Source organism: Pygocentrus nattereri, chromosome 3, assembly GCF_015220715.1.
Source record: "Pygocentrus nattereri isolate fPygNat1 chromosome 3, fPygNat1.pri, whole genome shotgun sequence".
Lineage (NCBI taxonomy): Eukaryota > Metazoa > Chordata > Actinopteri > Characiformes > Serrasalmidae > Pygocentrus > Pygocentrus nattereri.
Window position 1 is genome coordinate 35543973 of NC_051213.1, and position 26452 is coordinate 35570424.

Genomic DNA, 26452 nt, shown 5'->3' on the forward strand with positions numbered 1-26452 from the left:
AATGTCATACCCTGCTTAAAAGATCCATTAGCCTCTAGGTCTGGCTGAAATACTACATTTGGTGTAAAAGATACATTTTTTGCCATATTTTATACTCAAAAATAAAAATTGGGATAATGGTGAAAGCCAGCAGAGGCCAGTGAATGCTAATGGGTCCTCATCTGCTCCCCAATGTTCCTGAGTCACTGTTAGCAATAGCAAAAGCATCTGTGGGTAAAGTAACCAATCACAAACAAACAAGAGAGCACATATATGCATACGATAGATAGAAGAAAGGAGCAGAGTACAACCACAAAGCTGCCTAAAATCAGCTTCAGAAGAGTTATCCACAGCATATTGACTCAGCAGCCCTCGACGCAGGAAAGTTTCTACAAAGGTCATTCGTTCAAATTTGGCCAAAGAGTGTAAAAATCCAAAATGGGTTTCTGAGATGCTGCCAAATCAAAATGGAGAGTTTTAGTTGAGCTGTGTGAAATACTTAAGCTGATTCAGGGCAGTGGCCTTTTCTTACTGATTGAAATTTACTGCCAGACATTGATTTTTATATTAAATACATCTTTAACCTCTCAAAAATGCTTAGGTGTCATGGGGCTTTAAGGGGCTTTTCAAGTTTCTCTGAAACAGCTTTAGCAATGAGCCATTGTGGATTAAGATGACTAAGGCGTACTCCGGGTCTAACTTGATTTGGCATCCAGAACAAGAGAATCCTACGTTATTAAATGGGATAGGATTAAACTGATGAGCAGGATAGGCTGCGCTGTCATAAACTGACCACTTGATGGCATTATTTTATCACCAGTGTCATGCATTCACTTGAGCGAGTACTCTGAAAACCACCACACTAGCTTGTAAGGTTCAGTACTAGTCCATAGTTTGGATAAAGCTGATTAAACGTGTTTTTTTATAATCTTAAAGACTTAAACGCTTGTTCGGAAATGCTTAAAATGTGTTTCTCAGATGAATATACAGTTAATGAACACTAAGCAAAACATCATAATGATAATAACCCACTATGCGCACCTTATGTGTCCCAAATGTGGCTCTCTTCTCCTGTTTGGCTTTCATCTCGGCCAGCAGGCCACATCCCATCACCTGGACACCGTAGCGGCGGTTGCCCTGAGGGCTTCCCTCTGAGGGCTCAGAGTCCACCGAGTCTGGGGTCTTCAGCTCTTCTGAGCGGTCAGAGCTGCTACTACGCTCTGTGGGCAGAGACTGGGACTTGGCTTTGGCCTCAGCTGCAGGACTCCGCACAGATGCCTTGGGGGACGACGGATCCTCTGAGGTCTGTGGGGCGGACTGGGCCGGGACAGGGGAGGAGTACAGGGTCTGGAGCTTCTCCTTCTCTTTCTCCTTCTCCCTCTCCTTTTCCCTCTCCTTCTCCTTTTCCCGCTCCTTCTCCTTTTCCTTTTCCCTCTCCTTCTCCTTTTCCTTTTCCCTCTCCTTCTCTTTCTCTTTGTCGGACTTGTTGGAGCGAGACTTTATGAGGTTGAGGAAGCCGCCCTTGCGGGAGTCTCGCTTCTTCTCGCCGTCCTGAGAGTCGGAGCTCTTCAGGGACGGCCGTCTGATGAAAGGATAGAGAAAGAAGTGACAAATAGAAATCAGAACAGAACATCCAAAAGGACTGTGTATTTGACAGCACTAAACTGCAGACAGACTACATACCAAACAAAACAAGAGCTTCTGGCTTGAAATGATTAAACCTCATTATTTGACACTGAGGAGGCACTTAACACATTTTAAGCCTCTTACACCCTCCATGCCATTTATACATTAAAAGGTTAATTTCACATTTATTTAATTTTTAAATTATTAAATCATTGAATCATTAAATCATCAACACTGGAACAAAGTCTATAAAAAGTGCAGACGAAACATTTTTTCCAGAAAATAAACTCATTCTTTACATTTTGCCAGTTTTTTTTTTACACCAAAACTAATCAGAGATTTGAAATCTGTTGTTACAGAATTTAAACAAAATATACATATAATTAATAAAACAGTTAGCTGTTAGTTCATGGTGTAATTGCATATGAACAATGCCCTGAAAGTATAGCAACATCACTCAACCATGCTGAGAGGATCAGCAGGCACTGGGACTCACTTGTCATCAATTTTGGTGACTTTCTTGGAGAAGAACTCATCCACGCCCTCATCCACTCTTCCCATGAGGCCATTCTGCTCTCCGTCTTGAGAGGGCACATTGCTGATCTGCTGTAAGAGCACATTAGAGTGTGCAGGGAAAACAACAGTGTTTACATAACATCCACATAATTAAATGGTTAAGATGTATACAAAGTCATTCAAAATGGTTCGGTGTGAAATGCTCTATTGTAGAGAAACATACAGATTCAGAATTGTTCACAGTGGTGGTGATGGGAACCAGACAGCTGAAGAGTTTGATGGACATGCTACTATTTTTCCTGCATCAACACTGCATTTAAACACTCAGAAGACATGTGTAGGCAATTTTTGATAGTAAATAAAAGGCTATATTTGTACCACTCTGAATGGCTTTGTATACACCTCAACCATTGAACTGTGCAGAAATTTGAACATTCCTGAAACTTTTGTAATTGTTCAGTTCCCAGTTTGTCTTGATGCAGCCTTGCAGTCTCCTGATTTTCTCTCAGGCAGCTTCATTAGGAAAGCCAACTTTTCTAAGCAAAGATTTCCTAACTGGACCGAGGGAGACAGCAGAAGCTGAGCCCTTGCTGACTATTTGCTGACCTTTTTAATGACATGACAAATATGCAGAGGCAGTGGTCCCATTCATCAAAGTTGTGTTTAAAAAGTGTACATCTGACCACCATTAATGATGTACACACTACTCTGTGTCTGATTCATGAACCTTCATGATGTGGAAATGAAGGCGAGGTTTGAATGCAAAGAATGAATCAGCTTCAGTATGAAATCAAATGTCAGCCTATCAGCACCCATAAGGTATGCTTTAATTCATGCAGATGTTTTGGTAGTCAATAAGCCAATGGCTATACTTATAGGGCAGTCATGTCAAGCTGGGGATCTTCCTGGCCAAAGTGCTAAAGAGATTAGCATTTCCCCTCATCTAACACTCTGAATTCAGCTCATGAAAGCCTTGCTAATGAGTTAATAAGCTGAATCAGGTGTGTTTAATGAGGTAGTGTGCTGAAGTCTGCAGTGTTTCAGCCCACGAGGAATGGAGCCTGACACATGTATTGTAGGGAGTGAGTGCACTGCTTGACCAAACCTTTCAGTGTTAAAATTACAACCACGTAAAATGAACAACATGTCTCGGCTTTTTAAGACAGCAGAATGACGTGATCCAAAAATAACAGATTTCAATGCCAGTTTACTGCAGTGTATAAAATATGTCTACACCAGTTGTGTTTTGTATTGTTTGTGTTGTTGGGTGGTGTCAGTAGTGTAAAACTGGAATTCTGTGAAGCTGCTTTGTGACAACATCAGTTGTAAAAAGCGCTATACAAATAAATTTCATTTGATTTGATTTGATAAATTATTAGTATTATTGTTATTTTCGGTGTTTATTATTGGTGTGACAGATGATACGGACAAAACGTCTGGTAAATTAATGACAAATCAAGCATTTTTTTCAGATTGTTGAACTATTACACTCAAATTCACACACAAAAAATGAACAATAAAACTGAAATATGCGTGCTCACATTTTACAATCACATTTGACCGTACACAACTATAATACGATGAGTAAACGATGAATAAAGGCCAATAAGACCCCTTCCTGAGACCCATAAAGTCTTCAAAAAAGGCCTTAAGTCCTTATGGTTTCAATGCACTTTTACTTATTATACACTCTAGGAAGTGAAGTGTTAAATAACATACTTACTTATGATACCTGTTAAACACTTTTTGTGTCATGTTATCTAATTTAAAACATTCTGTTTAAAGTAACATAATAAAGTAAAGTAACACGATATGTCTAGTTAGGAACAGAATGTGTCGTTTTCTAATGCATCTGTTTTCAGAGTGTACTTTTCCAGTCAATAAATGTAACCGAGTACCAAGACAAAAGAATGCAAAACACTTTTACAGAAACCGTGAGATTGTAGAATAGAAAAATAATAAAATAACAGCAACACTTGTTCGTGCTATTCATAGATTCAGCTCTCATGAACATTATTTGGACATATGTCTCATTTAAATCTGTTCTGATCCATGTAGGCAGCTTACTAGACTGATGTGGCTTCCTGGCTGTGTGTCACGAGCCCGTTTGAAAAACACTGCTATACAAAACTTTTAGCTTAGTACATAAAACTCCCGACACTTACAGGGACTCTGCTGGAGTGGGTCTTCTTGTTCCTCTTGGGCCGCAGTTTGGTGTAATGCTGGAGTTTCTTGGCCTCTTCAGAAGGTAGCTCACCCATGCCTCCTGATGTCTTCTTGTCCAGTTTAGGAGGAGGTGCAGGGTCCTCCACATGGATGGGTACGTCCTCTAGAGCCTTATCCAGGTCAAACTCCATCTCTGATGCACAGGAGAGCCAGTAAAAACATCAGCAACCAGCCAAACTGATAGGTAAGACTGATCAGTTTCTCCAAACACAGGTAAGACGATCCATGTTCTTTTTAGTCATTCTATTTTCAGAATTCTACATTTCAAAAAAAGTAATTAAAACTTTATTCATTTCATGTATGAAAATTTCATTATCATCAAATATCATATGGTATCATTTGATTCTCTGATATTGTTAAGAATATCAAGCATGGCTGTCTTGCTCACCGAAAGCTCTGGAGACGGGCCTCAGCATCCGGCTGTGAATGCTCTTCCTTTTGGACTTTGGGGTCATCTACAAAAGAATGATCAGAACATGAATGATCAGTTGCATTAATCCTACATGTTCTGCACATTCTGCGTACTATTTATAGGGCCCTCTGCAGCAGGAACACACTTCTTAAAACTTAGAATACTCAGTGTACTGTAGGCCAGTGCTCGTGAGGTTACATCACACCTACAATCACTTGATGATAACCACCACACTTGTATCAATATTCTAACACTTGTTCTAAAAGACTACAGATGTCAAGTTTAATGACAAGCAGTCAAAACATCCATGTCAGATGACAGTGATTTTTTCTGATATGTGGTTGTTACATTACACTTTCATGAAATGACAGACTTTCTAGCTGTGTGCATGTCACAGTGATATAATGCTGATATGACATAGCTTCCCAAGTCAGACTGGAGGAACAAGAGGGAGAATTTTCTGCTTGTAGGTAAAGTGAGTCTAATTTTAATATTTCTAAGATTTTACGCCAGGACACATCAGCATCACATCGCTGTGATAAACACTGAGCTACAAAGTCAGTTGTAATAATGCGCTGTTATTTCACCTAACAAGTGTCATGACAACCTGGTGTCAGAAGCCACCTGACATTGGATTTGTCAGCTTGACCTCAACGTTGACAAAAGCAGCCTTTATGACAGATGACAGCTACTGGAATAAGCCATTATAAATGTGTAAGGTTTACATCAATTGCCTTGATGATGATCAGCTTATGTAGGTGTTACTAAATATTCTTAGAAAGGGCCTCATTTTCCATGATGCACACAGAAACAATGGTGCTGATTCTGCTGCCATCAGCCTCACTCTAAAACCTCTCTTACTCACTGTAGTCTTCTGCACTGTCTGAGTGTATAGTATTACCACTATTACATTCAGAATACCTCACTGTATGCAGCATGTTCCTTTATTGCTCCGCAACAAGCATTTACTGTAACTACATTCTACACCACTGAAAGGTCTGCACTGACCTAAGACAGCTTCAGACACAGCTGTAGATGTAATAATAACAATATTATAACACTTATATAGTGCTTTTTTCCAAGATCAAGGTCACTTCCAAAACTCTCCCTTTGCTTTTTTGCCACTGAAGCATAACGACTCGAACTTTCATCACACACAGACACATTATAAAGAACTGTTTCTCAGCAAGGATTCAGAACGTTCTGTTTCAGACCAAAGCCTTTCTGGATCAAAACTCCTACCAGTGAACATAACGAGGAAACCTTTAATCATAAATGCAGCAGCTGCTGAATGAACAGAAGAAAGAGTACGGAGTCAGGTTGAACAGAGAATCAGGCAGAATCTGAACTGGACAATTTTCGCTCTTGATTTATATTTAGGGTCACCCGACTGGTAGACCATTGTCCAAATGTGGACCCTGCAAAGTATTTCAGGGGACCGAACCAAAGCTGACTAATGTATGTGAATAACTGGTCGTATTTCAGTGACATACATGACATGACATGAACCAGTGCGGCTACTGTAGCAGTCTCGAGTTACAGTTTGTCCAATCACTAACATTTATGTAAACGACTTCAGACGAAGCAGCTCATCAGAACAGAGGCTAGTTGTAAGCTGAGATATCAGGTCAGAAAATGATTTCACATATTTTAATTTTTCATAGATTTTAAACATTTCTGATTTGACTAGTGAAGTCACAGCATGACTTGATGAAGTAAACGTGTTTAAAAACGAATCAACAGAACTCTTCTAATTTTTCTCCCCGTTTCAAATTCAAAATCGATATGTCTAATCTGTTTAGACTTTGTGGTACTGGTCAAAATTGGAAGCATGAAGTGTCAGCACCAGTGCAAAAGACAAATAAAATGAACTCAAAGCTCAGCATGAAAGACTCACCAGTGCCTAGTCCCTGCAAGAGTGTAAATTAATATTTAAATTTATTATTTAATTTAAAAGATTTTCCTTTTTTTTCTTTCACGAACATCAGCCAAATGCCATACAGTTTTAAAATGCTCATTAGAGTGTAAAAATATCATTCCTTTTTTTTTTGCCTGGACTAATCACTAATGTTCAAGGGTATAAAGGAAGCTTCTGTCGCCAATCTTGTATGCTGATTTGTTCATCTAGACCCTTGAAAACAACATGATTTTTTCCCTAATTGTATTAAACTATTCCAACTGGGTGGAAAGCAGAATTCTAGAAAGTAGAAACTATATTACAGACTATTCTCTACTGTGTCATTCATCTGAAGCACTACTCCTCCACAGCAACCTTGGGGCTTTTTTCCCTAACTGCTGTCTAATCTCCACAACCTACTACCACAAACTCTTACTATATGAATCAATATATATATTCCAACAAGTTCATGCCTTTTTCTATTAGTTTTTATATTGCATCATATAATCAAAAACATTTAATTCAATTAATTCAGTTTCACTTTACATACAGCCTTTTTTGTCTGATTGCGTAGTGCTAATCTCCACTAGTGCATCAATGGGTTTTTTATGTTATGGTTTTCTGTAGTGACAAACTGGATTTAATAATGCTGAACAAGCTCAACTGACTCATCTGATACCTCAGATATACATCCGTACATCTGTTAGAAAGTTTCCATCTCAACAGCTGCGTAACAGGACCCCCTTGTTATGCAGTTGATTACACAGGTCATTGTTGTTCTGCGGTGTTATTCCTCCTAATTCAGTTCTATGTGATCAGCTTTGGATGAGAATGTAATATACACTGCTCAAAAAAATAAAGGGAACACTCAAATAACACATCCTAGATCTGAATGAATGAAATATTCTCATTGAATACTTTGTTCTGTACAAAGTTGAATGTGCTGACAACAAAATCACACAAAAATCATCAATGGAAATCAACCAATTATTAACCAATGGAGGCCTGGATTTGGAGTCACACACAAAATTAAAGTGGAAAAACACACTACAGGCTGATCCAACTTTGATGTAATGTCCTTAAAACAAGTCAAAATGAGGCTCAGTATTGTGTGTGGCCTCCACGTGCCTGTATGACCTCCCTACAACGCCTGGGCATGCTCCTGATGAGGTGGCGGATGGTCTCCTGAGGGATCTCCTCCCAGACCTGGACTAAAGCAATCGCCAACTCCTGGACAGTCTGTGGCGTTGGTGGATGGAGCAAGACATGATGCCCCAGATGTGCTCAATCAGATTCAGGTCTGGGGAACGGGCGGGCCAGTCCATAGCTTCAATGCCTTCATCTTGCAGGAACTGCTGACACACTCCAGCCACATGAGGTCTAGCATTGTGCTGCATTAGGAGGAGCCCAGGGCCAACCGCACCAGCATATGGTCTCACAAGGGGTCTGAGGATCTCATCTCGGTACCTAATGGTAGTCAGGCTACCTCTGGCGAGCACATGGAGGGCTGTGCGGCCCTCCAAAGAAATGCCACCCCACACCATTACTGACCCACTGCCAAACTGGTCATGCTGAAGGATGTTGCAGGCAGCAGATCGCTCTCCACGGCATCTCCAGACTCTGTCACGTCTGTCACATGTGCTCAGTGTGAACCTGCTTTCATCTGTGAAGAGCACAGGGTGCCAGTGGCGAATTTGCCAATCCTGGTGTTCTCTGGCAAATGCCAAGCGTCCTGCACGGTGTTGGGCTGTGAGCACAACCCCCATCTGTGGACGTCGGGCCCTCATACCATCCTCATGGAGTCGGTTTCTAACCGTTTGTGCAGACACGCACATTTGTGGCCTGCTGGAGGTCATTTTGCAGGGCTCTGGCAGTGCTCCTCCTGTTCCTCCTTGCACAAAGGCGGATGTTGCGGTCCTGCTGCTGGGTTGTTGCCCTCCTACGGCCTCCTCCACATCTCCTGGTGTACTGGCCTGTCTCCTGGTAGCACCTCCAACGTCTGGACACTATGCTGACAGACACAGCAAACCTTCTTGCCACAGCTCGCGTTGATGTGCCATCTTGGATGAGCTGCAGTACCTGAGCCACTTGTGTGGGTTGTAGAGTCCGTCTCATGCTACCACGAGTGTGAAAGCACCACCAACATTCAAAAGTGACCAAAACATCAGTCAGAAAGCAGAAAGGTACTGAGAAGTGGTCGGTGGTCTATTCCATTTGCACAACAGCTGTGAAATTGATTGTCAGTCAGTGTTGCTTCCTAAGTGGACAGTTTGATTTCACAGAAGTTTGATTTACTTGGAGTTATATTGTGTTGTTTAAGTGTTCCCTTTATTGTTTTGAGCAGTGAACATTAACCTGTAGTCTCTCAGACAGAACAGCCACTTTAATTTTTGTGTTACAGGACACAGTGTCACATAAAGACAAACAGATGTTGGCGTGAGCCTCGACAGAGCTACAATCAGTCCAAAGCCACACACATTGACTAAAGGCAGCGCAACTGTTCCGCCTCAGGACCCCCACTATCTCCCATATCGACAGGCAGAGATGAAAACTGCCATGTTGAGTCAGAAGATGTGAAGTGAAACCATCTCTCCGCTTTTATCGATGAAGATGAGAGATAAGCCCTTAGCGCTTAGACTCACACTGAGCATCATAATCACCACTGATCAGGCAGAGGGAGGGAGGGAGAGGGAGAGGGAGAGAGAGAGGGCGAGGGAGAGAGGGGGGGGAGGGGGGAGAAGTACAGAAAGAGAAAGTGAGAGAGATGTGAATGTGTGATAGTAAGGGGGGCTGAACAACAGTGCTCTTTGTCCAAGTGTTTATGCACAGGGTAGCGGAGAAAATAGAGAGGGGGCAAGAAAGAGAGACAGAGGAAGACAGACAGACAGGGCAAACAGCCTGTACTTACACTGGTGCAGCACAGAGTCTCCATGAAGCAAATGATGGGGAAAAAGAGGGGGGAAAGGAAGAAGAAAGAGCAGAAAGAGAAGATAGATAAGAAGCTCAGTGGTTCCAGAAATGAGAAGAAAAAGCGAGAGAAGAAGAGAAAAGAAACAAAGTAGAGAAGCAGCAAAGTAGAAAGACAGAGAGTGCATCATGCACACCAGCTAAACGAGGAGGTCATTGAAAACGAACGTTCCTTTTCAATGACTTGCATTGCCACGTATGTCAATTCATGAACTCAGACAAAGAAACATATACCAATGTACATACTGGGCTATACAAGACACATTAACATTACAATGAACTCTTCATACAATGGATATACAATTATACATTGGCAGGCTGAAACTCCACTAATGAATAGCAGCCATCTCTTATAGAGAGCTGCAGAACAAGCAGAGCATTGTACACTTTCGTCCAAAGGTCTTACACAGCACATGGCACATCGCTTAAAGACCAAAACCTGCAGAGAGAGTGAACCTGATGCTTCAGGAATGATACAAAACCCAGGCTTAAACCTGTGGCCTGGTTATTTTCCCCACTGTCAGGCCTGATAACCACTACCTCCTTCACCGTAGTGTTAAAATTCCCGCCAGATGTTAAAACTCACTGGTTGAGAGCACACTCACTTTTTTTTTCAGTGTAGAAAAACAGTTTATGAAGATAAAAAACAGCTGAGTTTCATTAAGGCTTTTGTACATTAGTATGCTAGCTAGATCTGCCACCTCAGGCTTTTGCCAGTTAGTGCTTCGTTGTTGTAATCATGTTGTCAAATGTCATGAGTTGGTTAAAATAAGCTAATCAACTCTACTAGCTATGTAGAGTTTTCTTGACTTCTTATAGCTACAGCTATAGAGATTGTGTGGTGCTGGTTTGTAGCTAGCTAGGTCTTCACCAAGGCTGGGGGTCGACCCCAAGATTTCTTGACTCCCTACATTCTGGAATCGAGAATTGACTCCAAAGGTTCCACAGATAAATGCTGAAGTTTTCCTACACACCCACGTATGCACAGGCAGAGTTAGATATTCTGCTGTCACATATGACAACATATTAGAACCCCAGGTGGTGCAGGTTTTTGCTTTAAAACAGCTCCAGTTCATAATTTCAAACAAATATAACTGGCTGTCTCGTTAACTTACACATGGTTAACGTTATAGTTGTATTCATTTCTAACGAAGCACTGAAATAATTTTTTCATTTTCAATGTCCAGTGTCACAGTAGTAGAAAGCGATTTAGAGTAGTAAGATTATTTTTTTTTCTCCCCCCATTTGGTTGTATCCACTATTTCAGACTCTCACACAAGTGTTAGGAGGGCAAAAGCTAGTAGAGACCCATGAAGTGAACCACCATATCTTTTAGAGCTGCCGCTAATACAATGTCATTGGACAGCCGAACACGCTCGGAGGAAAGCATCACCCGCATGTTCTGTTGTGTCAGCTAATAGACACCTGTGTCGACTAGCAGCACGCCGAGTGATGTGGGGAGAAAGGGGGTCCATCCTACCCACCTAGAGAGCGAGGCCAATTGTGCTCTCTTGGACTCTTGGCCACAGATGGCTGAAGCATCACCAGAAATTGAACTCACAATCTCTTGATGACAGGGTCAATGTGTGTATATATATATATATATATATATATATATATATATATATATATATATATATATATATATATATATATATATATATATATATATATATATATTTATTTAGTTTATACTATACTACACTGTTGGCAGCAGATGATGAGGATATGAATAAAACAACTTCTTCTTTCAGCTGCTCCCTTTAGGGGTCGCCACAGCGGATCATCTGCCTCCATCTTGCCCTATCCATTGCCTCCTCTACTTTCACACCAACCATCTCCATGTCCACCTTCACTACATGAGGATATGAATAAAACAAACCTAAGTATTGGAGAGATTTAGCCAATGTCCTCCCAACAAGCCATAACATGAACCATTCGGATGTCATCATGCAGAAACAACAAAAAATTTGCAATGCAACTTTGATCTCAAGAGCGTCTGGTTGGCTGGACATTAATTTCTCTTACGCCAAAACAGTAAAAGTTGGCAGCCCTGCAAATTGGCTACAATCAAACTACATTGTCAGTGCCAAAACATATACCCACCTGAAGGAGGTGATAGAGGAGAATCAGGGACTTAACCAGCCCTTGTTAGTCAACAAAGTTAATTTAGCTAGCCTTCTCAATATCTTGGTTTTTGGAATTGAGATCATTGTGAGGAATCAACACCATCAATTGCAGCCACTTGGAATTGGAATTGACTCCAAAACTTCTAGAATCAAATAGTGCTAGTTGTCACAAATATAAACATTTGTTGAGGTGAATAAAACGGTCCCTGAGGCAGCTAGCTAGCTACAAACCTCTGCAAGTCAATGGTCCCCATTAGCTATTTTTCAGTTTGCTTATCTACACAGCTCAGTAAGTACTCGCACACATCTATCTATCTATCTATCTATCTATCTATCTATCTATCTATCTATCTATCTATCTATCTATCTATCTATCTATCTATCTATCTTCAATGTAACAAAGTCATGAGGCACCAACACATATGGGCTTTTAAGATGAAGTATAGTTGCAGCCTTCTAAACAGTTTTGCATGTTAGAGTCAGTCTCAACCAGTGTAACTGTGTAAAAAGAGTAATTTCAACGTCAATGTGAATGATGCAGGGAATGGCGAGTAAGCATGAGTAAGTGCAATTGTTTGCAGGGGCAGAAACACTGAGGTGTGTTAATACTACCTTTAAAACTCAGTCCATGCACTGTAGCGATTTGTATGGCTAAATACTAAGAAATACTATCTAAAACCCATGAAGAGGCAAAATGTACACCAGTCACTGGAGAGAGATAAGCCAACACTGTAACACTGTATCTGTTTCCCTCAGGCCTATCAGCATATCTCATCTCTGATCAGTAGTACAAGAACATATCACATGCAAAACTTGTGGACCTTCACCAAAAGCATGAATCTGGGAAGACTGAATGAATCTAGGTTTGCCTTTAGAGATTGTATGTGTGCAGTCTGTATGCAGTCAGTTACATACTCAGTTCAGGAACTGATCGAGTCAAGACTTCTCAAAGAATTCAACAGATTTCAGTAATTGCTTCACTGAATTGATCAGTCCACTGATATTATTAGATGAGCAGAGGCTCACCATGCAGGTCTCCAGGTCATCCAGCCTCTCACCCTCCAGCAGCTCCATGGTTCCCCGTTTGGGGACTCTCATCTCCGGGACGTCCAAGTCCAGAGACTCCTGCTGCACCAGGGGGCGCCCTTTACTCACCAAGTGCTCCGCCTGGGGCCGTAACAAACAGACAATTGACAGAAACCTATGTTATTTAATACTGCATATCAGGGCTGAAAAATATTATTGTTTGCACAGAGATACTGATGCATGAGCATGTGTCATTAATACCACAGGAGACTGTGATAGGGGCACCAATAATGTTCATATTTTCATCTTCCTTTTTTGTTACTACTTGTCAGAGGACAGTTTGATTTAATCATTTCATATGATTACAGTCAGTTTAGATGTTGACAAAGTTATTTAAACTTTTAGCTTAAACTTTTAATTAGAAAGATGTAAGAATTACAACCATGTTCATACTTAGCCTTCAATTTTTAAAGACTCAAAGGTAATTGGACAATTGGCTGGTACTTGATTTCAAGTGTGGCATTTGGTTTTGGAAACTACTGTTCTCAAAAAACGAAAACAAACCCACAAGACAGATAGAAAAACAATAATTGTGGCCAGACCAACTATTTGGTACATTCTTAAAGACCTGAATGCACTGTGAGCTCAGAAATATAAAAAAAGGCCCATATATATATATATACATCATTTCTCTCATAACTACATGGTTGAAGTGATGCACTTTATCATCTCTATCATTATAAGATGAGTAATTTCTTGTGTCACAAGCTGAACACTAACTGAAGTAAATTGGGTTAGCCAGGCCTACATTTATACCCTCTTGGATTCAGATGACTGTCTTGTCAGAGAGGGCTTTCATGTCTTGTCATGCTTGAATAATAGGTCACGGATGGATCTTTGTAAGCAGACAATACAAATCAAACTCCCATAAACACTGATGCTTTATAGTTGAATATAGTGCTTGGGAATGGCTGCTTCCATTCAGACACTTCTCTTTGTTTTAGATATTAAGCAAGTTTACTTTATAAATATTTATAAAACAAGAAAAACAAGAACAAGAAACGACTCACCAGTGTATTCTGTGAGCTTGAAAGTGCTTCCAAAATCTCATCGACTATTCGATCGGAGAGGAAGGAAGCCAGACTCAGCTTTACTTCACTAGAAGAAGAAAACAGAAGATAGAAAGATGAGGTGGGAGTGAGAGAATGGCTCTTGTAGCAAGATCACTGCAATAAAAGCCACACAGCTTCAGACATCAAGCATCAGAAGAGAAACAGATAAACAGGTCATCAGTGAGCACCAGAGGGAAGCTTCCATCATCCTTTATCCACACAGCAGGTAGCGTAAGCCCCCCTGCACGAACAGAATGGCTCACTTCCCTGCGGACTGAAGCCAGAGATGAGAGAAAAAAGCACAAAAGTGTGAGCCTGAGGTTTACTGCTGTGTTGCTAACTTGTAAAAGTGAAGCAGGGCGGGCAACAAAACCCATGGTTATCTTAAAATCAGCTTAATCTCAGTATCACCATGTATCATTCCTCTATTTCTGGTCAGCTACTGTACGGATGGCCAGACGACATATTACTGAGGCCACGGATGCTCTGCTGTTGAGCAAAGCATATAAACCCTTGCACATTCAGGCAGCCTGAATTCAACTGTGACTATAAACAACATAAACAATCAGGCTGTGTTCAGACTAGGCCTGTCACAATTATTACATAATTGAATAATCACAATTATTTGAGATAATTGCAATTAATTAAGCTGACTGCAATAATTTTCCACAATGGTTAGATCTCATAAACATATTAAGTTGCAACAAACACGATCGGTATTCATCGGTAAATGAATTCACTGAGACATCATGGAACTTATGTAAACCAAATAAACACGGTGCTCTAAATTTTTTAGAGGGCAGTGCTTATAAATGTTTGTTTATTTGTTAGCTATACAGCCAATTCTAATGTTTTAGCATGCAAGCTATTTTTTTTTTTTTGCTTGAAATTCCCTGTTTTGACTCCACCCAATTCTGTGCAACTGAGCCATTTTTGTGAGTTCGACAGTGCATAGTGACTAGATGCATACAGTGAAGAAGAAAAGACAAAAAACTGAACTGCAATTGTTCAGATGGCAGTTACTCGTCAGCTTACATTTCATTATCGTGACTAGTTGAGTTTTAGCATACAGCTAAAACTGGTCCAGATTCGATTTTCTGCCAAAATCTGATGTTGTACAGTGGTTCACTAGGGTTGGCTGGTATGGCGATAATAAGGTATACCGCAGTGTTTAAAAATAATGCCGGTATTTTAAAAATGAAGGTGGTAATTCTAGATTAAGACAAACTTAACCATGTTCACCCTTTTATATCTTAGACTTCACTTGGTGGTGTGGGAGCTCACCGACAGGTGTTGTTGATGGAAAGAGGGGAAAAATCAGAAACGGGAAAAATCTCAGAAAAACTAAGCACAAAAGTAGCTCAGCGATGGGTTAGAGCTGCACACCACAGAACATGTTCAATGACACGCACTCTAACACTAGTCACTTTGCACTCTCAGTTGTCCTCTAAACTGCTGCAATTTTAGCATCATTTACAGCTGGAACAAATCCTGTGCTGTGTGGCACATTTGGCTAACCAAGCTCATGTTAGCTTAGCCAAAAATTGAAGTCCCAGACAACACAGAATACATTTCAGCTTTGTGACAAACACCAGTCGCTCCACTTTGCGCTTGCAGATGTTTGTTTTTATCACCTAAACTTGTGTCAACAGAGCTCCGGTTTGTCTGAATCAAACCTGTACTGTAGTGTGTGGCACTGTTTCTGTTTGTAGCCTCCACACTAAGCTAACATTAAGCTAGCTGATCAGGGCAAAGCTCAGGCCAAACAGCATTGAACAGATTCAATTTTCCCTTTCTGTCTCTTCAATGCCACCTGCTCAACTTCACCCTCAGATTTGAATCCTTATCACCTAAACTTGTCTCAGTGTTTTAGTTAGCAAGAAACAGACGTTCGGTTGTAGGCAGAGCGGTTATGATGCTAGCTAAGCTAATGCTCAGCAGCTCCTCTCTAATAGTTAACAGCACTGATTTACCTGAAACAATTATTAGATGGATTGATATTTATTACATGATGGCTTGAAGATATTAAAAATGGCATAGTGCCCAGCTAGGGTTTACATTATATTTTAATGTGACCTATGTGGCCTAAGCCTGAAGTGAGGAAGAATGCAAACAGAGACCATAAACTCAGCGTCAAAACAGGAACAAAGGTAATACCGCGTAAAGACATTTGATATGCATGGTCAAGTTAACAAATTAGTCAACAACTCCTAGATGTTGGCCATGGAGGTAACCTGTCAATTACATGTTTCTATGATACCTCTAGTTGTTCTGACCGACTACAATTCACTATATGAACTGTTGAGGGCAATACAGCTTCTGCTGTTTCACTACACCATAAAAGATGCAGCACAAAACAACAGAAAGCAAAATCAGTTACAATAATAATTATTAGCTGCAGTCCTAATAAACAATGAAAGATGGTATCTGGACACCAGTACCACTGCTGTCTTTAAGATATTTAAAGGACTTTTCTAAAGGAATTCTTTAGAGAGTGTGTTTAACCTGATCTTGTTGATGATATCGATGCCGGACTGCTCGAGCAGTGTGTTCTTCACGAAGGTGCGCGGGACGACCACTTTGCCCATGCTGGCCTTGATCAGGTCCTGCCTTAGGTTGCTCTTACGCATCACGTGAGGACAGAGAGTCTCCGCTGCGTCCACCATTGACTCCAGCAGTGTCTAGAAGACAAGATGGGAAATAATATTTTATCAGTGTAGACAGTCTGCTAGCACAAGACCTGAAACCTTCTCTTAACACTCATGATGAAGCACATTAATATCCTACAGTACCAAGCAAAGGTTAACATATCTACTCATTACTACAAATACAAAAGTTGGCATTTTTCCAACTAGTTCATTGGCTCAAACACATTAACGAGGACACACATTATGATTAATTTTATGAAGTAACTAGGATAATATTAGACTTGTGGTCCAATTCACAATGTCACAAATTATCTAAATGCTACCAACTTCTAGTATATTATTTTAATATATAAATATAAATATATTTATTTGATCTTTTTGTTGTAAAATTAAACTTGTACATAGACAACAACTTTTATTTATTAACTAGAAACAAATGTTGAGCATTTAAGCACATGCATTCAGATAAAAATGACTGAAAGATTATAAAAAAAGATTCAAATCATATTCAAACTTTTGACTGACACTACGTTGGGGGAAGAGGGCTAGATACCCCCCCCCCCTTTACTTTCTCTCCTGATCAAATGTACCTAATCTCGAAACAATTACTGAATTTATTTTGAATTTATTTAGTGTCTGTTGATTTTAAATAAGAAAAAAAAAAAATATATATATATATATATATATATATATATATATATATATATATATAGGGACACATAAAAAACATCAAGCACATAGCCATGCAATCTCCATAGAAAAACAGCAGCAGTACAATGGCTCATACTGAAGAACTCATGACTTTAAACATGGTATGCACAGGGCATAGGATGCCCTCTGCCACAAATCAGTTTGTGAAATTTCTGCCTTGCTAGATCTGCCCCGGTCAACTGTAAGTGCTTTTATTGTGAAATGTGAGTGTCTAGGAACATCAGTTCAGCAACAAAGCAGCAGACCAAGAAAACTGACAGAGCAGGGCTACTGACTGCCGAAGCACTTGTGAACTTGTGTGTAGAAACTGACTATGTTCTTTTGCCTCACTCACTATAAAAATCTAAACTGCCTCAGGGAGCAATATCTGCACAGGAACTGTGTGTCCGGAGCTTCATGAAATGGCTTTCCATGGCTGAGCAGCTGCACATTAACCTAAGATCACTATGAACAATGCTAAGCATTCCCTGGAGTGGTGTAAAGCACACCGCCATGGGACTCTGGAACTCTGGAAATGTGTCCTCAGGTTTTGGGCTAGGCTCCTTAGTTCCAGTGAGGGGTAATGTTAATGCTAAAGCAAAATTATGGCATGTGCATGCTTCCAATTCTGGGGCAGGTCTTTTTCTGTTCCAGCATGACTGTGCCCCAGTACACAAAGTGAGCTCCTTAAAGACATGGTTTGATGAGTTTGATGTAGAGGAACTCCAGGTGGCCAGCACTGAACCCCGACCTCAACCTCACTGAACACATTTGGGATGAAGTGGAACACACATTGTGAGCCAGGTCTTCTCGTCCAACATCACTGCCTGACCTCACAAATGCTGTTTTAACTGAATGGGCACAAATTGCCACAGATACATGCCAATATCCTGTGGAAAGGCTTCCTAAAGGACTGGAGGCTGGATTTGGAACAGGATGTCCAGCTAATTTGTTTGCTTGGTCTGCATGGTCAAGTGTCCACATACTTTTGGCCATATAGCGTATATGTGATCTTATTAGGAGGGGATGGCAATACATTTTGAGAAGAAAAAACTATTTCTTTCTCAACTTTAAGATGAAAATATAAGTTAAGACTTTTGGGGTAAGAACTCCCCACTATACAAGGTTTAGCATAATGACCCAAAACTTATTGAATTTGATTTTCATCGGAAAGCCATAAAGCTGTTCACTGGGGTTTCACCAGCTATCTAGCATTAGCAGATATTTGTCTTTTATAAATTGATGAGGCTTCAATTTCACTTAATATAAAATATATCTTTTGTGTTGTACTTTGATAAATAACTATTTTTGACAAGTGGGACAAGATGCACTTTTACAGGATTTCTTCTTTTATGCTATAAAAACAAAACTGTCTGCTATGCCAGTTTATTTCCTTTAATTGTTTATAGGTTTATCCACCATCATCCTGTACATGATAACCTCAGGCACAGAAATTGTTCAGCCTGTAGTCTGAACAGGCAGTGCTTGTACTGAGTTGTGTAGCTGTGAGTCTTCTTGAGCCAAACTGCTTGTATAGCAGGAAATCTTACAGTTCAACGCCAGATCCGGACAGAAGAAAGAGGGAGTTTCTTAAAAGAACACTGAATCCACTAATATGATTTATGTTCTCCTATCAGGTGCAGATCTTTTATAGACTAATATGGCTCAGGATCGTTTCAGTTCCAAGTAGGAGAGCAGCCGGCGAATGATCACAAGCCAGCACACAAAGAAATCCAGACTAAACTCTAAAAATGGACATGAAACACAGCCTGCAGTGGCTGACCAGTTGTAAGACAGAGACCAAACAAAGCTAAACACAGCACAGTGTGCTCTTATATCAGCCTCTGATATGGACTAAATATATCTGTGTGGGTCACTCACACACAAAGTCCAGCATCCACTATCCACAAACAGTTGCTCAGACAGCTAAACAAAAGAGGGCCGAGAAATTTCCTCAGCATGACTAAGATGTTATACGACGTCCTGAACCAAGGAAAGACGACTGAGTCATTTATTAGATCAGCGTGGACTGGACAGAGAAAGCATTGTGGGTATACTGCACATATACATTCTCTGTATATGGACCATTCTACTGACAGGTCAAACTGCAGTCTCACTGAAAAAAAAATTGTATTTAAAAAGTCAGTATTCATGTTTTTATGTTGTTTTTTTAAAGATCTTTTTTGATTTCTTTTGAAGATGAACAATTTTGATTTAACATCAGTTTAATTACAAAACATAAAACAATGCAGTCCAATGCATTTTCATGTTCACTTAAACATTATTTGAGCCACACCCCTGCATTTTAGACTAGGAAGCGAAACTGCATCCCTGTCCCTCATGGCCACATGGTGAGCAGTTTAAGCTCACTGAAGTAAATGTGTCCTAAAGTGTGAAAATCAGTGGGTAACATTAAGAATGGTCACAACTGAAACATGTATTTTCTTCAATTATGTAACCTTTTCTGTTTAAATGCAAAATATTCTGATTGTATGTGTGTTTGCTAGTCGTGTACTGGCTAGCATTTTTGAGTTCAGCATTAAATGAGCTAAAATGGTCACTACTGAAACAGTCACTACTGAAACATTTGGTTTTATGATTGGTTTGTTAGTGATAAAATGGAATGTTCGATCATTTGTTTTAATAACAAACATAATTAAGGTATAAAGTCACTCAAAGTGAAATCATCTACTTTGCATCTCTATGTACGAGTTATTTTATGAAGTCAACATACAGTGGGCCCAAAAAGTATTTGGACATTAGCACCACATATACAGTGCCCTCCACAATTATTGGTACCCATCATTAAGATGTGTTCTTAGGCTTCTAATTATTCTTTTTTTAAATAACACAGGACAACAAAGCAAAAAAGAGAAAAATCCAACCTTGACATCAAGTGCATTTATTCAGTGGGAAAAAAATTCCACATTAAGAAATCTTTTACATGAAATCATCTGTGCCACAATTATTGGCACCCCGGATGTTAATACTTTGTACAACCTCCTTTTGCCAACTAGACAGCACTTAATCTTCTCCTATGACATTTTACAAGATGGGAGAATACAAAGAGAGGGATCTTCAACCATTCCTCTTTGCACAATCTCTCAAAATTGTCCAGAGTCCTGGGTCCTCTCCTATACACTGTCCTCTTCAGCTCACCCCATAGGTTTTCAATTGGGCTGAGGTCTGGGGACTGAGCTGGCCATGGGAGGAGCTTGATTTTGTGTCTTGTGAACCATTTTTGTGTAGATTTGGCCACATGCTTAGGGTTATCTTGCTGAGAGACCCAGTGACGACCCAGCTTCAGCTTTCGGGCAGAGGCCACCAGATTTTGATTGAAATTGTCCTGGTATTTCAAAGAGTTCATGATGACATGCACCCTACTGAGGTTCCCGGGGCATTTGGAAGAGAAACAGGTCCACAGCATCACCGATCCTCCCCCATACTTCACAGTGGGCTTGAGGTACGTTTTTCCGCATACTCATCTTTTTTGTTACGCCAGACCCACTTAGAGTGTTTGTTGCCAAAAAGCTCTATCTTGGTCTCATCTGACCAAAGCACACGGTCCCAGTTGAAGTCCCAGTACTGCTTAGCGTACACCAGACATTCATGTTTATGCTTGTAAGTGGGGAAATGTTTTTTTCCGTGGATGCCTCCCAAACAGCTTGTTGGCATGTAGATAGTGCCTGATGGTGTTATGGAGACTTTGTGACCCCAAGATGCTACTCTCTGATGCAATTCTCTAACAGTGAGCTTTAGAGCACTCTTTACTTCTCTTACCATCCTCCTCACAGTGAGTGGTAGCAAGATAAACTTGCATCCTTGTCCAGGCTTGTTTACCACTGTTCCAGTTGTTTTAAACTTCTTGATGATTCCTCTGACTGTAGATATGGGCAGGTGTAGGTGAGTGGCTATTTTCTTGTAGCCATTGCCTGACTTATGAAGGTCGACACACATCGGCCTTACTTGAATGGTGTGTCCTCTTGTCTTTCCCATATTGATGACTGGATAAGAGAAATAGGCCTCTGTCTCACGTCATATTTATACCCCAGGGAAACAGGAAGTGATGAATTACTAATTAAAGGTTCCTAGATACTCTGATCAACTTTATAAACTACAGTACTAATGACAGTAAATGCTTCAATTACATTTATTTTCTAGGAATTGTTAGGGGTGCCAGTAATTGTGGAACAGGCGATTTTATGAAAAATGATTTCTTAGTCAGGGATTATTTATTTATTTATTTATTTTTTTGTTCACTTGAGTTAAAGCTTACATTTTTCTACAAATTTCAGTGTGAGCTGATGCTTCTGAAATAAAAATGTAATTTATTTTAAGGCTTTTAACACATCTTAACAAGGGGTGCCAATAATTGTGGAGGGCGCTATAAATTTGTATCAAGTTCCTTGGGACCATTCCAAGACACCCAAGATGTCATTTTCTTTCAGAAATTTTCAAAAATGATACAATGATTTAATCATGTTTAATGTTTATCATGCTGCAGTGCACTAAATCCAGCGAGTTTAAAAAAAGAGTTTGTTTGTAGTACAACTAAACTAAGATACATATGTAACTATAACTTAACTGCTAACTTTACTGCCTTTTATTTGTATCAACACTACTATGCATGTCCTGCAACTACTAACAATGGTATCTAATATCTAATACAAAGCACCCCCCCCAAAAAAAACCCCAAAACTTCAAGATCAATTTGGCACCCCTGATGATAACAAAAGCATATCTTCACCCTTAATTCAAAGTGCCTTTGTATATAATGGAGTTCATGATCCGGTCAGACGTTCTCCACATAAAAAGCCTACCATTAGTTTAATGTTGTGCTAAGGTTTTTCTCCTAAATGAATACTTTGTTCATTAAAGCACACCAACGTTTAGAGTCCAAATATTTTTGGTGCCACTGTAGGTGTACAATTACAGACTGCAGCCTGAATCTGTTGTCACACACAATTTATTATTAACATTCTACCTGTTCAGTTTCTCATCAGATACTATTTTCATTCTCAGCACTGCAGTGACACTAATATGGTAACGCGTGCACTGCTTGCAGTGTTGCTGCCATTTTTACACACAGTGTCACTGCAAGGCTGAGACTGGACCACTGCTTAAAAATATCGAGCCAAGAACAGCTCTATTTTCAGAACGTTCCATTGAGGAAGGATCAGAGGATGTCTAACACAAATTTTGCATCAAAACATGAGCCACAGCCTCTTAGGTTACATGCATATCACAAGCCTAATTGCTCAATTCTGATGTTTTGGCTCAGATCCAGCCTTTCTGTATTGATGGTTCTCATTTATGTGGGCAAGTGACTCAAATCTGTCATCAAGGTGAAGGAACCTGTGTCCTGAAAAGGCCTGTATGCGCACAAGCAACTCAATGTTAAACCAAATTTAACATGTGAATGCACCATGCGCCAACAATGAGCCAACTAACTAGTAGAACAAGCAAAGTTCTACTAGCTCTTCAAAGAGCTCTAAGCTGTTCATTACTAGAGCAAGACACAGGGGAAAAGGGCAGATGTTATGCTTTTGCAGGTTTTACTGGCACTGACTTCAGGTTCGGCATGATTGCCAGTGAAAGAAAACACATGAATTCCAATCTGGGCATTCTCATTAAGGTCACACAGACACGAACTGGATATGAATCAGATATAGGACCACATATGAAAGCGGCTCAGATCTGATTTGAACAAAATTGTTCAGTCTAAAAACTAGAAAAAATATTTTTTGGTGACTGTTGCTCCTTGGATCGCCCTGCATGTTCCACTCCAGCATGAATGGATTTAATAAAATGCAAGTGTGTAAAAATTGAATTTAGACCGATAACCTATCCTAAAACAATCATAAAACACTGATTGTTTTAGGACAGGCAGCGTATCTGTAACCATTTCATATCATTTCTGTGAGTGTGCATTTAGAGTCATTCAACTCTTCGGACGTCTGGGTCCCATCGCCACCGCTGTGCTTCTCTGTCAGTTTCTCTACTTTTGTTTGAACATTTTAGGACATGTGTGTATGTGTTTGGCATTTATATGGCATTTCAAAGTCATCCATTTATATTTATATGTGCGTGTGTCATATTAACTGCTCCTGCTACTTAGCACTGCTGCAAACTTTCCTCCTCAGGGGAGTCTCCTTAATGAAAGACCTCTTGTGTGGTCAGCTATGCCAGCTAGACCTTACACACAGTAGCTGGTTTGTATTCAGTGCAGGCCTGTGGTGTCAGTGCATTAAATAAGCTGAAAATGAGACTGGAAAAGCTCCGCTCTGTCCACTCTGTTGCTTTGGAGTCTGTCAGACCACTCTTACTTCCTCAGAGGCAAGATGCAATTAACAGAAACTTGATGAAAAATGACAGCCTCTCAGCCTGCACAGCAACATGCCAACCAAGTAGAGCCACTGACTCATGCCTATTTACTAGCCATGTTGGAGGACGTGTCCATGCTTGACAGCACATCCCGAGACTTCCTGGAAAGACTTCAAACCATATGATGCAGTTTGGGTGGGAATATGTACATACAGAACAGCAAACTGGCAGAAATAAAAGGGGCCAAACATCTAGTATTATTCAAAACCTACGCTACATTAAAATTGAATGTCCTTTTTTGTACTTTATTTTTTCATCATTTCAACCTTAACATAAAACACTATGTAGCAATAAACACAAGGTCTCATTTGGTATCAGTGTTCAGAGACAAGCAGACAGGTACACAGGGGTTTCAGCATTAATGCCTATTGTAAGAGAGAAGGGGCGGAGCTACCCTAATCTGTATCTGTTTCCTGAATGTAACCATCTCATTTCTTTCTGTAGATGAAGGGTGTAAGTCATCTTTTACATGAAGTGTATATGGTTGGCAATTCTTATAAATAATTCGACAGTGGGGGAAATTCTCTAAGACAGCATTTGGTGAAAATCATCAGTAGGTAGGCATGACTTTTACATAAACCTTTAGAAGTGACTGCAACATAATATTTAAGGCCCAAGATCCTAGACATTAAATGTCAACGTTTCAGCCCAAAAAGCTGAATGGGCCTGTTTAGTGGCTTGAGAGAACATGGGCATTTAGGAAAAAGCTAGTGATGCCATAAATAATCTAGATTAGAGGTTTTCAAATCTCAGCCTTAAACCTGAAAACAATCTGCTAATTGGATTCTACTGCAAACGCGTGTCAAATCAAAAGGTTTTCTATATCTTTAGAAGTACAGGGGAACTTGACGAAATAACTCTTCTTCGCACACAGCCCCACACTACAGATGCAAGAGATTAGGATAAAAAACTGGAGAATTGGTCACGTTATGCAGTGTTTCAAAGTGCAGCATTACACCTCTCAGCCACATCAGTTAGATTCACAAGTTTATTACTTTTAATATTTTCATTCATGCATGTCCCCTCACTTCAATACCCAGCACGTCGTAAACCACAGAAAATCAATTTTACAGTTTTATTCTACAAGCAACAGTGAATGTTATAGATATTTTCATTGAAGTCATCAGTGAGATGAGGTTACCTGGAGCTGCTCGTCCATGACCTGAGCCACTTCTCCAGCCATGGAGTCCAGCTTCTCCTGGATGGGGCCGACAGACGAGCCGTTCAGCTCCTCACGGGATGCAGCTCCCAGGTGGTACAGGTTGGGCAAGAGCTGTGGATGGAGAGCAGATTGCTAAGTGGCAGTGTCCTTCACATAAATGTAATGTGAATTAAATATTTTTACTTATTTATATGAGAAAAGTTGTACCAGAGGTACGAATCAGTCACTGTAAGCATTTAAGTAAGACAAAATACACAAGGGCTACACAAAGGATGACGCAGAAATCCTAAATTTGTGAGAGTATAGATCTTGATCCTCTAGAGTTACTACTGCTATTTGTAATGTGTTATTACTGTGTAATTACCTTATTACAAAAATACATAATAAATCTGTAAAGGATTTTTATTTGCAAAAAACAGGGCTGTATGCAAAGCGTTAACTTTTCAAGGCATTGCCATCATCATAAATAGGGCTGTTGCAAGCCCAGAGACTCTGAGTCAAAGAGTCCAAATGAGAGTGATCCCTCTCCTAGATTGACTGCTTCCAGTCCACAATTCTTGGTCTTTTCAAATTATTTGGTGAATCGTTGATTCACATGGGACAACAGAATCAGCTATTACTTTCATTTCGCTATACAGTTTAAATAAAAATGTACAATTTCATAATTAATTACATAGATATTACAATAAATGTGCATTCATGTTATTCATGTATATGCATTTAATTTACATCCTGCAAACAGGTTCAAGTTAGCACTTCTGGCTCTTTTCACTTGCTTCAATGTCAGAATTTGGCTGTATAGAAGACTATAGTGCAGATGACCTGCACATGATTCTACGTGATTACGTGAACAGCACTGATAATAAAATTGATGTTTCTCTAAGAAACACAAATGTACTGAGAGAAAGTTTAGAATCTGCACTTTCAACAGAATTTTTCAGAGAAATAAGCAATACAATATTAATATGTGCTTTTGCTATTACTGGCAATAACCGCAACTTCGAAAGGCTTATATTTTTTTTGGTCACTTATGACATTTGTGCATTTATACATTTTTACCTGACCATTTCCTAACCACTCTTCATCCTTTAGAATTAAACAGGCAGTTTTTGTTACTGTACCTTTAAGATGGATGCATGTAAATGAGTTCTGCTCTGATTAGCTGTCCTTTATTGTCAACAAGCAGACTGAAACATTGCATATAACTTTAATGTGAATAGGCGGAGCTAACCTGCTCTAGGCTGCACAGGTGATGTTGTGACATCACAGAAACAGTGAATTTAAAACAGGCTGTTTTTGCAGAGCAGTTTCCACATATGGACTGCATGGACTGGGGTTTGAATGGTTTGACTAGAAAATGTTTACATGCTACATCAAATTCTGTTTCCCATGACATGAACCTTTTAAAATGAGCTTAATTTTAAGACCACTATGTCTTTCCACTGCTGTTTCATTATATAAGAGGAGGACAGCAGCTGGAGAACATGGTTTGATGAAAACAGAAGGCAAAATACATACAAACTATGCATGCATTTTCACAGTTACATGATGGATCACGTGGAAACGTTTTGATACTGCCGACCAGGGCTATTCAACGCTGGTCCTGAAGGGTCAGTACTTTCTCTCTCAAACTCAACTAAACCTGGCAATTAAATGAGTTGATTCAGGTGTGCTTGTG

The 26452-nt window shown here is 39.9% G+C and overlaps 1 protein-coding gene across 7 annotated transcripts in view; it reads right to left on the reverse strand.

Annotated features, from left to right (window-relative positions):
- Positions 1-26452, reverse strand: part of LOC108429248 (F-actin-uncapping protein LRRC16A) — a 155567-nt gene that overhangs the window by 18351 nt on the left and 110764 nt on the right. For 4 of the 7 annotated variants that reach the window (XM_037536902.1, XM_037536907.1, XM_037536904.1 and 1 more), the window contains 9 exons: positions 24754-24885; positions 16396-16571; positions 13849-13936; positions 12779-12919; positions 9565-9582; positions 4736-4802; positions 4287-4480; positions 2102-2211; positions 1021-1561 (listed from right to left, as the gene is read on the reverse strand). In XM_037536902.1, coding sequence (XP_037392799.1) covers positions 1021-1561; positions 2102-2211; positions 4287-4480; positions 4736-4802; positions 9565-9582; positions 12779-12919; positions 13849-13936; positions 16396-16571; positions 24754-24885 — 1467 coding nt within the window. The remainder of the gene's footprint in view (positions 1-1020; positions 1562-2101; positions 2212-4286; positions 4481-4735; positions 4803-9564; positions 9583-12778; positions 12920-13848; positions 13937-16395; positions 16572-24753; positions 24886-26452) is intronic. The other 3 variants (XM_037536905.1, XM_037536906.1, XM_037536903.1) reach the window with 2 other exon arrangements.